We start from the raw sequence: 12,157 nt of genomic DNA, 5'->3' as shown, positions 1-12,157 counted from the left end.
CGCATGTGGGAGGGCCTCGGACCCCCAGATTCGATGAGGCTCGTCGCCGTCGAGAGCATTGGACAAGAGTGGAGTGACCCCAGGGCTCGGACCTAGGCAAGGTTGGCACCACCAGAGGAGAGCTTGAAGGAGATCAAGGACACCATGAGAGACAGATCTGGGCAAGGTCGTTCCAGTCTACTGTAATTCTGGATACTGCAATATCCTTTTTTATTTGAATTTTGATCTCCTTTCTTATTTGGATCCTTCTAAAAATTTAATTTTTGGATTCAAAAAATCAAAAAAAATTTATGATCTCATTTTTTATTTGAGCATTGTGATCTCCTTCTCTGTTTGAGCTCACTGGACCGACGCATTGAACTGATCCGCACTTATCTCTGTAGCTGGCAAAAGTGATGGTGCTAGTGGTGATGGCGACGTAGGAGCCTCGCTACCAACACGAGCTTCCTCATTTTTTGAAGAGGCATCGTTAGAACATCATGAAGAAACTTTGCATGGCACCATCGCATGCTTTCTTTAGTGGTATGATGCGAAGATTGCATCATTCCTCTATCTGTTGCTGCTCGTTTCAGTTAGATCAAAAGATGGACGACTGAGTCTTGCATGGTGGTATTGGAGTAACCTGCAAAACAAGTCCAAACCAGAGATTTTCACTCCGATGAGGATCCTCCGATGTTCAAGTCAGATTTCAAAGAACAAAGAGAGTAGCAGTGGATTTTCTAAGAGAGATTGCTTACTTGGGTCCCCAGGGCTTTTGTTATTTGAAGAAGAGGATTGAGAAAACGGGCAACTCCAAAATCTCGGGCCATTAATCATGCCGTTGCGGTATTATAGCCCTCATTCGCTCTCGTAGAGTGAGGTGCCTGGTGTCACTCAAGTGGAGTCTTAGCTCAGCATGAAGATAGCTAAGTATAGAAACACCTCAGCTTGAATATAGCTCATCTCAGCCTCATATAACTCAGCTCATCATGAATATAGCTCATCTCAATCTTATATAGCTCAGCTCAGCATGAATATAACTCATCTTAACCTCATATAGCTCAGCTCAGCATGAGTATAGCTCATCTCAACCTCATATAGCTCAACTACTCCGAAATCTACATCCCAAATATAAATCCGAGGTATCAAAATACCCCCATAACAGATCAAAAGGAGGAATGATGTCCAATGTCATTCTCTGCTATAGAGCTTTGACATTTCTGCATACGAGAGCTTCACTATTTTCATTAGGTGTAAGAGATTCATTGGAAGCTAGCAAAAATTCAATAGCTAAAAGAAGATGACAATAACACAGTCTTTTTTTTTTTTTTACAAATTTGCCAACCTCCACAAAAAATATAACAGGACCGCTGAAATAGAATGGAATGGTGTTAGAATTTCTAACTGTTGCTGTTAAGGGCTTATGACTCGTGAGATATTGTTCACTCTGGTTCATGGGCTTCACAGTTTTGTCTTTCAAAAGACATCTTGTATGAAAAGAATGGTTCCTTTCTATATAAATCAAAATCTCCCTAACTCACAATCAATATGTGACTAATGATGCCCTTCATTCTATACCACAACAATGCTAATGCATAATAGTTAGATATGAGACAAGCTTTTGAAAGGAACATGGCACTAGGGATCAAGAGAATATTACGGTAGGCAAGCTAGACATGCATCAATGTACTCCTTAGGTAAAGTTAAATGCATGCAGAATTATGTAATTAATATGACTCAAATTTCTCATTAAGCCAAACATTAGATCCAGATTTGCTCCGGCATTCTCTTTTACCATATACAAACCTGAAATTTTTTATGGGGTCTATAATTAGATTTGTACCTAATGATTCAAAAGTCTATGTGCCCTAGTTGAATTTTTGAGTCTCTGTGACAATGCTACGAGGAAAATTATCTATATTCCATATACCTGAGTCAATTTTCTTTTGAAGTAGTTGGAAATAGAGGTGAAAGTGGCATGGATATTATCCATCCAGTTCTGTTTTTATATCCGAATTTAATCTAGATATGGATAGAAATTTCAAAATCCAGCTAATATCCATATCTGTATCCATATCCATAAAAAAAAAATGAATATGAATATGGATAGACAACTATCTGATCCGTATCCAAATATCCAAATCTATATATAACTCTATATAATTTTATATGGCAGTTATTAACTTTAAGAGAAATATACAACCATATAAACATATTATTAACTTGATTTATCATTTATTTAGTAATACCATTGACTTTGTAGTCATAAAGTTTAATTATCTAAGTTATATCCATCATTATATTCATACTTTCAGTATTTCAATTATGTCCATATCCATTTAAAATAAATATAAATATAAATTTTTATATCTGAATAATATCTATATCCGTACATGTGTTCATTAGACAAAACAAATATGAATATGGATATGCTGATATCTGATTCGGATTTGATTTGGTTTCAACCCTAATTGCCAAATAGCCTTCAATCAAGGCTGCATCAAATAACCAGTTTACTTTTAATGATCACATGTTACTCAGCTGTTCAGATTGTTAGCCTCTGTTAAACTAACATAACACTGTGGAGCCCAGCGCAAATTATTCTTTGGACTTTCACTGAAGAATACATGTGCTCGCCCCTTTATACACGTCATATGCCAATTTTTTCCTTTTTAACAAGGGTTTTTTTTGCGAGTTCTGCGAACTTACTCTACTAAACTTTTTTAACAATAAATATAGCTTCACACCCCCGAGTTATAATGGGTTCCGTTCTTCCAATTTTGTGACAGCATATACACCCTTCCAAGTTACAAGGTTCTGGCGGTCTGAGTGGTAACAAGACCGGTTAAAACACGACATCGTTTTCATCAAACGACCAAAATTCTTCCGTGTGCATGCTATCGAGGTCCCATTTCACTAATCGTTACATCATTTCTAGAAACGAAGGAAATGGAATTTCTGTTTCTTGGACCCACATCTGGCCCGGTGTTTGAATTACCTTGAACGAAATATGCAGGCACAGAAGGAGCTGAAACAGCGATAGAGTGACCACTCAGCATGAGAACAACCAATTCCATGCTTGGTCTCTTCGTTTGGTCTTCCTGGACGCCGAGTAAACCCATATGAATGCATCTGGAGGCTTCTTGCCTATCATACTGGTCACCTAGGCTTTGATCCATCAAATGCAATGCCTTCCCCTTGTTCCAATGCTTCCATGCCTTCATTAAAAGCAAGCGACATCAAGATCAACAATAAGGCTTTTCTGATGCAATTTGTGATACTAAATCATTGGTATATATCTTTTTTTATTGATAGGAGTAAGAGTACCGAGGGCTTACATAGCTTAGGAGATTCTCAGCATGCCCTGATCCTTGGAAGTCATTGATTCGTTGACCAGTCACAATTTCTAGAACAAGAACTCCAAAGCTAAATACATCTGATTTTGTTGAGAAGTGCCCATGCATTGCATACTCCGGTGCCATATACCCACTGCATGCCATCATAGAATAGTCACATGTTAAAGCGACAATGTCTTCTTGACTAGAAGAAGAAATAGATAACTGGTAATTAAGTAAAAGATCAAAATGGATAAGGATTTACAATGTTCACAAGTTATCACAACAATTGAAATATTGATTGAAATGCAGAAATTAATAAGGACTGTAACATACTATGTCCCAGCAATTTTACTAGCAGTTGCTCGTGTTTTGTTTTCATCAAAGACCTTTGCTAGGCCAAAATCTGAGATCTTAGGATTCATGCACTGATCTAGCAAAATATTATGAGTTTTCAGATCCCGATGAATAATCTTGAGTTTAGAATCTTCATGAAGATAAAGAAGCCCTCTTGCAATTCCTTTAATAATCTTGTACCTCCTTCCCCAGTCTAGCAGTCTATTTTTCATTGGATCTATTCAAACGAAGCAAAAGTAGAGTCAGTGTATGCCATTATGTCATAATGACCAATTTTTCAAAAATTAAGTAGATAAAGCATGAGATTCTTGTCTCCATGTAATAATTATCCTTTATCTAACAGAATCAATATTTGCGAAAAGAATAACATAAGAATCACAAAGCAAGATTCTGAAAAATGAGAGCTGACTAGATTTAAGTAGGTAATATATAGTATGTACAGATCTTTAGGAACTCATATGAACCTCAAAATTGAGCCTAAACTAATATCCTTTCTCACCTGTACAAGCTTAACATTTTATATCCTTTGAACTTTGGAGAATGACTTTACTCATCAAAAATTCACCTAATTAAATCAAGCCTTCTCTTAGTACTACAGTGGAATTGTTACTGGAAGTAGTGCTGGTTATAATCTAACGTGAAACCCAGACTGCCTAGACCAATGATCAACCAAAAAAACAAAATAGACTAAAAGGTTGAGCAACAACCTAGCAGCTTGTCATCTGTATGAAACCAAAAGACTATTACATAGAGCAATGCCTCCAAGAAGCAATCTAACATGAAATAAAGGAACCATCTTATATGATAAAGAGTCAGCATAGGAGTCAATAGGTCATGGCTGCATTTCATTCAAGTTTCTTATCAAGTCTACTAGAAATAGTGTCATGATTGTTATCAAAGAAAAGTTCACTTAGAGATGAACTAGGACATTAACAAGGTAAACTCTACTCCAACCAAAAAACTAAAGGAGCATAAGGAATACAATTCATATTAATGATGACCATAACAGGAAATGAAAGATCACTTAGTTTTTAAATAGAATTGCTAATTAGTGATATTTGTAGCCTATGCCTGATTTGGATGTATCTTTCATACTTCCAACCAAGATTATATAGAAAAACATGTATTTAGTTGTTACTATTACGAGCAAAAACATGAGGTGAACTAGAATGAAATTTCAAGTTAGAACCAGTCAACCAACTTCCTCGCTGCTAGATGGGGGCTCAACCCCAATGATCCGAGATATTAGATGCAATCTACTACTTGTAAACTACTTGCAGGATAAAAAACATGTGACTTGGAGCCTCCTAGTTTATGCAGCAACTAGTCAAAGATAGGCATTTTATCATTTTATTTAAAATATTTGTGTTTGCCAAGTTGATGCATGGGTCAGAGCCTCCAAATCACATGACTTCCTGGTAATCACATCCAATATTAGCTCAGATTATCAGTATCAAACCCTTGTATTTCAGCAAAAACTGGTCGGATCGGACTTGAATCTGGTTGATTGAATCCTAGTCCACCTCTAAAGATAATTAAAATTATATGATATTCTATAGCAAAGGCTAGTGAAAAATACATGTTATAGTGATATATAAGGCCCTAACCATATTAGTTCTTTATTTGTAAAACTAGTGGCATTTTCAAGTTGTAAAGAGAGTGAGTTTTTCTTATGAGGAGAAGATGCAAGCTATGCGTACCAAATAAAAATTTGTCAAGGCTTGTATTATGTTGAAATTCATAGACTAGTAGCGTTTCTTCCTGTTCTAAGCAGCAACCCAGTAGTGTCACAAGATTTTTATGCTGAAGCCTAGCAAGCAAAAGAACCTCATTTTTAAACTCCAAGAGACCTTGCCTGGAACCTGCTGAAAGTCTTTTCACAGCTATTTCCTGGCCATTTGATAGCACTCCCTTTTGCAAAGTCAAAATAACAGAAGAATACATTTATGTTTAATTCAAACTGGATGGAGACCAGCCATAATATAAATTAGAAGTCTGGTGGCCCATAGAGTACTCCATTACCTTATAAACTGGTCCAAAACCACCTTCTCCAAGCTTATTTGCATCAGAAAAGTTATTGGTGGCCGTTCTAAGTGTACTCAAGTCAAATAATAGACATCCATCATTCTGGTTCTCCTCATCTCCAACATGTGGTTGTCCTGACATATGTTTTACATAAAACCATGAATTGGATTTGAGCTTTTAGCAAAAAACAAAGCACACATATTCTTCTTTGATATCTAAAAAAAATTATTTTGCAGAATACTTACTTATAAATAATGTTATAGATTTTCTCCTCTTTAAACAAATGAAAATGGCAGCGAAGATTATCAGCGTACCAACCATAGAGACAACAGGAAGAACAATCATCACCGCATGGTTCCTTTTTCCTTGAGCCAAAATGATAATGTTTTTATGATCAACAAAATGATAATGTTTTAGAAATACAAATACCTCTATCTCATAGAAAAGAATCTTATAACTTATCAAATTACTGCTCAACTTCCACTGCTAAACTACCATTGATGGTCAATATGTCAAGGTGATCCAGCCATGCGCATTAATTGAAAAGTCACTAAAAAAATGGTGCACCCATATAAAAATGTCATGTGAATAATTGTTATTGAAATATGAAAGATTGCTTCTGGTGATAGTGCAATAAAAGGAAAACAAATAGAATACTATCCAAATTCTGTAGAATATGAAGTTATTATTCAAACTTTCATGTAGCTTGTGTTTATCTGAGTGTTCTGAACCATACATGTAATTCAATTCTAGCTAAACAAAATTATGTATGTGAAGTAACAAAGCATGGAATGATATAAAGTAAATGAAGAATGTGCAGGGTAAAAATTTGTTTGTCAATTGGCAACAACTATCAAAGTTGAATCCCTTTTCTCTTCTTGCATTCATTCCTTGAATTAAAATTTTCATTCTAAATACTCTACAAAATCCCTTTTCTCCTTCATACCATCCAAAACAGGGTAGCTTTCTCCACCTCACCCTCATAATTTTACTAACTTACATATTCCATTGAGCCTATGCATGACTAATCAAACATGTTTCCTATTTCAAATACTACTATACCTTTAGGACTCATTTGGATCACAGGAAGTGAAGGGGGGGGGGGGAGTGTGGTCAATGAGAAGTGGAAAAAATCTCTCATATTTGGTTGGAGTTTTCAAAGGAGAGTGATTAGAAAAAGATGTCACTATGAGAATACAATTCCCATATTTCATGAGAAAGAAAAACCAATGTAGGATATGAGTTTTTGGAATTCCTATGGGATGTGAATTAGAGGCTCTATTTTCTTTTCAAATATATCTTTTTAAGCTATCAAAAGATCTATGACTGAAATGAGCATTCTCTCCATCACAACATTTTAAACCCTCCACCACGATCTATGACCAAAAATATCCTTAACCATCATAATTTTTTATTTGCAAACAGTGATAATGTATAGAATAGGTAAGATCTTTTCTTATATTAAGGATATAATAGGTATTTTATATGATTTTTCTATGAAAATAGATGCTTAACCAAATATAAACTACTCAGAAATAAGCCACTTTCCCATGGTCAACCAATATACAAAAATCACTTTTCTAGACATCATATTTTCAGGAATCAGCTTCCCAACCAGGGAAGAAAAATTCTTCCTATGAACTGAATGAGTCCTTAATCAAGAGAGAATTACTTATAGCTATGCAAAAGTTTATTTCAATAATTTTTTGCCCGTCTTGAGTCTCAAGACATGTGACAAATGGATTAAAGGTGAAGATTATGAACAGCATCTTGCTGTGTAGATGAAATCAACAACCCTTCACCCATAAGTGCAACTAGCATTCTAAATGTTATCAAAAAGCATTTGCAAGTAATATGGGACCAATGTAGTATGCTCTGATGCAACATTCGCAAAAGAAAATGAGTGGTACTGATCAGCAAATCTTGCCTTATTAGTCCTAACATTCAACTGGTCATCGCAATTGCTTTAAAACATGTCTTGGATGAATAAATTTTGAGGGTTTTGTGATCCGATTAGGGAAAAAGAAGATTTTCTTCAACCTATTCAACTCGGACCTCTCAAAGAAAAAGATAAAAGAGAATTTTCGAAAGTAGGGCTCAAATCCCTTTTTTCTCTTTTTATTTTTTTCATTAATTAAAAACAAGGCACATAGCATCTATTTGTAATAACAAGATCTGTTCTTATACAAATTAAGCCAGATTCCACTTCTAGTTCTAATTAGGCTCATTTACCTAAAATAGACATGTCTAGTAGAAATATTCTAGAAAAGCCAAAACTCTTCAAAAGGTGGATCTCAACTTCTATATCAATTCTGTCTCGTATTGCTCCATCGGATTCTTCTCGAATTGGAAGCTATGCTTGATCAAAGTTTTATCCAAAGAAAAATTTTTAGGTTGACTAGCCTGTTTTAGGATCCAGATGAAGAAATTTCATCCTGATCGCTTGAAGCACTACCCACTTAAAGGGGAGCATTACATCGTAGATCTCAAAAAATGCTCAATTTCAGAAAAAAAGATCATCAAAATTGGACCTCGTATGACCAAGTTATGACCTCTAGAAGTTTGGTTTGCAAATTTACTTCATGATATGATGGATTTTGCTCCTGGACCCTATCCATCCCTATCCGTAGTGGCTAAAATGGTCCACATCGAGTTCTGAGATCCTCCTAGATCATTTTGTTATGTGAAATCAAAGGGTCAACCAGATGATGTCTAACTCTAAATTCTCTAACGTATTGCCACCACAATAGGTGGTGGAACCAGGGCAGCATTCTACTATCATTTTGATCAACACTTGTCTCTTGCAATTCAGTAGATACATTAGCAGCTGAATCCCTATAATCTTAGTGCATCTAAGGGGAGACAGCTAGCTTCATTTGATGGAATTATAGCAGCAAGTTATCTAGGAGTGCAAATAGGTCAGATCGAATCGGATCATGAGTGACCCCAATTCGATCTTGTTCTTTGATCGAGTCCTAATATTGGATCCGAACCCAACCCAATAGAAGATCGGATTGGATCGAATCAGGTTCATGATCAAAAATTTTATCCCATTGGATCATTTAGGTTAGATCTGGTCCATGTATAATCCGGCCCTAACCTCAGAAATTCAAATCTGGTTCGGGTCCAATTCATATGATAGGCCAACATATAAGAAGTTATAACAAAAGAAAACAAATATTTCTTTGCCTTGGCTATTAATTTATAAACAATCCACAATTTTTGACCATTAGAGCTCAATCATTATTTAAGAAAATTTTAGCATAAAATTCCACAAATGAATGAATGCCATCAAATATTATAATGACTTTGATACATTCCTATTAAGAACTAACTAAAATATAGCTATAATTTAGAGAGAAAAAATGAATACAAAAACTAACATGAAGATCATATTTAGTTTTCTGCAATATCTCTATTTTTTCTTGACAATTGAAATATTCTTTTCACTTTTGATATAGTGCTTGTTCTGTAATCCAAGTAAACAAATCATAACAAATAAATAGATTGATGGCCTTAGCCTTGATAACATATACAAGAGAAACATAATATATACTATTAGTTGGCAAAGACCAACAATCTAAGTATAAATATAATTTCTCAGAATTCATAGTTAAATTGAACAAAACTGTATAACAAATAACAATGCTATAAGAGCATTTGGAATTCTAACTCCACTCTATTTGCTCTATGGTTTACATGTTGGATCCAATACTGAATTCGGATCGGATGGGATCAGGTCCGAATTCAGTAAATCCAGACTCAACTTATCCAATTTAGAACCCAACCTGACCCTACGGTCCTTTAAAATGGATCAGATCGGATCTAAGTGGGTCGGGTCAACCCGACCCATTTGCAACCTTAAAGTTACCTTGGAAGCGTAGTATAAGCTCTCCTATCAAAAGAAAATAAATGGTTACGAAATCTCTTACTTACCCCCTTCCTTTGCTGGTGGAGTGCTAGCTTCCGATGGAGGAGGTGGCGGCGCCGCCCCAACAGACTCATTGTAGAAAGGGTAGATCTCATACCTCGTGAAGCAATTGTATGCAAAGACCAACGCTCCTTGCTTCCCCAAAATAGCTGTTGGTCTATCTCCGGCGGACACCTTCAGGCACCGATGACATTCGTCCCCAGACTGATCTCTTGTGCACTGCACTAGCCCATACAGCGTCGTCGTGGTCATGAATTCGGCCTCCCCAGTTGCGAACATCCGCGCCGACTGATACGCCGCCCGCTCCGTCAAGTTGTTCAATAGCTCGCTCACCAACTTCTCGAACCGCGTCGGTTCTGGCATGTTCCTGGGATTGCTGACGATGTGTCTGAATGAGTCGTCATCGGATGAGGAGGAGGAGAAGCTGCGGTTGGAGTAGCGGAAAAAGCAGCTCGCGGGCCAAATGGCCGCGGACTTCCCCGAGGGGCAGAGCTTGGTGATGTCGTGGTCGGCGGTGGAGAGGCAAGATTGGCACTCGTACTGGGAGACGTCAACGCGGCAGAGGGCGAGGCCGAAGACCTGGTCGGGGGGCTGGCCCTTGGACCGGGTGGCGAAGCCGGTGGAACGGGTGGCGGAGGAGAGGGAGGGGAGGAGGAGGTTGAGGTTGGAATGGTAGGTGCTGTTGGTGGTGTAGTTGGAGTCGGTGTCGCACACGTAGAAGGGGGTCTTCTGGCTGGCCCCATAGGGGGTGTAGATGGTAGTGAAAAGGGCGGAGAGCAAGAGGATTTGGGGGAGTTTGGTGAGGAGATTGGAAGGCATTGGTGCTATGGCGTTGTCGGGAGGAGTCGAGAAGAAGAGTAAAAGGTGGATGTTGTAGGGTGTGGAGTATTTCGTCGGAGTCCGGATTCCTGCCAATAGAAGGTTGGAGTACTTAAAAAGCTTTGCCGGAAGCGATGGAATGAGCCGCTTGCAGCTTGAAATTTCTATTTTTCAAAATCTCCTGCAGGCGGAGAAAGTATTGCATGATCAGGTCCAGTGAACCAATCCAAATCCACAAAACGGGCACCCGATCTTGAATTGTTTCAATACAAAGGGGCAATGCGACCGGATCCATCTAAATACCTGCAGGCGAGATAAAAGCGGGACGGCTGATGGAGGAGACCGCCTAGTGCTGTTTTACGGCACGTGATAACCAGGAAACTTGGCTTGCTTGCTTTTTTTTTGCTTAGTCAATGATTATGGATCTGCAAAATAGATTAAAAAATTAATTTTGAAATAGAAATAAAGAATGGGAAAGGGATAATGATCGGGATATCCATTTCGAACTAGTCCGCCCAAGATTGAGGCGCCGAAAGGGTCAACTTCCTCCAAAATCAAATCCAAGGGCCATCTCCCTGTCGTAGTATTTTGGCGTAATCCTAGATCCCACCTAATCACTAGACATATTCCTAGGCTAGTTGAAGAATGGATCGCGGAGAGGTCAAGAGATTAGCAATATGATTATTATTTATCAGGTTACTTAATAAATTTGGTTAGCCAGGAAAAGCTGCATATTTAAGAATAAAAATTAATTAGAGCTCTTAGGTTGCTTTTGTGAAAACCCAACGGCAAGCTTTAGAGTTCATCCAATCAAATGCGTTACAATGGTTCTTGATGACTCGAAAAAATTGGGGCTCCTTCCTCGCACCATCTAATGTGATCCACATCACTTAGGAGCAAACATCCCCTTCCTCAAAATCAATTTTGATGGCACTATGTTGGATGGTGGAGCCAATGATAAGATTGGTATTGTTGTTCTTAATTCTTGCTCACTTTTTGCGGCAACAAGAGGACATCGTCTCCATGAGGCATGGGAAGATCTAATTTATGCTACCACTATCGAGAAAATATTCTACATTCCGTACATAACAGTTGTTTGAGTCAATTTCTTTTGAAGCGGTTGGAAAAATGAGTTCAATCAAAGCTACATCCAGTTACTAATTAGCTTATAATAATCATTAGTTACTTAGCTATTTCTAATGTTGCTGCAAGACTTCGATCCGAGATGAACGCGGTTGAGGTTGGACTCCTTCCGGCCCGAGAACTCGGCTTCTGCCTGAGGAATGGAGTGCCTAGGGGAGATTTGCAAGACAAATCCACTCTCATCAAGGGCTTTCTAACAGAGGATCTTTTAATGCTTCAGTTAGTCGAAGTTTAAAAATTATAGAGAAAAGAGAGAGGGAGAGCAAGAGCTAGCGTAGGATGCTCTTTGGAGCTAGATTTATCTGAATATCTTCTTGTTATCTCTTTATATAGAGATGCTACTGTAGGTTCCTCGTCAGAATCTGGTAGGCTATTAGACCCCAATCCCCAAGGTTGCTAAGCCTCAATTTGATAGGCCGTTAGGATAAGATATTTGCTCATTAACCTGCAAATCAAGATTATTAGTCATGGGGCCAGTTGTAGGTCATGCCCATGTTTTAAAAGTTATTAGAAGATTCCGAAAATCGCTCACATGTTTGAATAGGTAGTCGCTTGAGGTCAGTACAAA

The 12,157-nt window shown here is 37.7% G+C and overlaps 1 protein-coding gene across 1 annotated transcript; it reads right to left on the bottom strand.

The window, feature by feature from the left end:
* Positions 1–2,599: 2,599 nt before the first annotated feature.
* Positions 2,600–10,713, bottom strand: LOC105046955 (cysteine-rich receptor-like protein kinase 7). The gene is made up of 7 exons (XM_010925710.3): positions 9,633–10,713; positions 5,942–6,061; positions 5,694–5,830; positions 5,372–5,582; positions 3,651–3,888; positions 3,318–3,468; positions 2,600–3,197 (listed from the first exon to the last, which is right to left on the bottom strand). The coding sequence occupies exons 1-7, from the start codon at positions 10,444–10,446 to the stop codon at positions 2,877–2,879; spliced, it is 1,992 nt and encodes a 663-aa protein (XP_010924012.1). The 5' UTR covers positions 10,447–10,713; the 3' UTR covers positions 2,600–2,876.
* Positions 10,714–12,157: the final 1,444 nt, after the last annotated feature.

The sequence above is a fragment of the Elaeis guineensis genome, chromosome 6 (genome assembly GCF_000442705.2).
Source record: "Elaeis guineensis isolate ETL-2024a chromosome 6, EG11, whole genome shotgun sequence".
Taxonomy (NCBI): domain Eukaryota; kingdom Viridiplantae; phylum Streptophyta; class Magnoliopsida; order Arecales; family Arecaceae; genus Elaeis; species Elaeis guineensis.
Note: the sequence above shows the minus strand (reverse complement) of the source record. Positions and strands in the feature narration are given on the sequence as shown.

Coding starts and splice junctions, on each gene's coding strand:
- LOC105046955 (XM_010925710.3), bottom strand. CDS start 10,446: ATGCCTTCCAATCTCCTCACCAAACTCCCCCAAATCCTCTTGCTCTCC. Junction 5,583..5,693: donor GTTTTGGACCAGTTTATAAG/GTAATGGAGTAC, acceptor ACTTTGCAAAAG/GGAGTGCTATCAAATGGCCA. Junction 3,889..5,371: donor CCTTGACAAATTTTTATTTG/GTACGCATAGCT, acceptor TCGTTTGAATAG/ATCCAATGAAAAATAGACTG.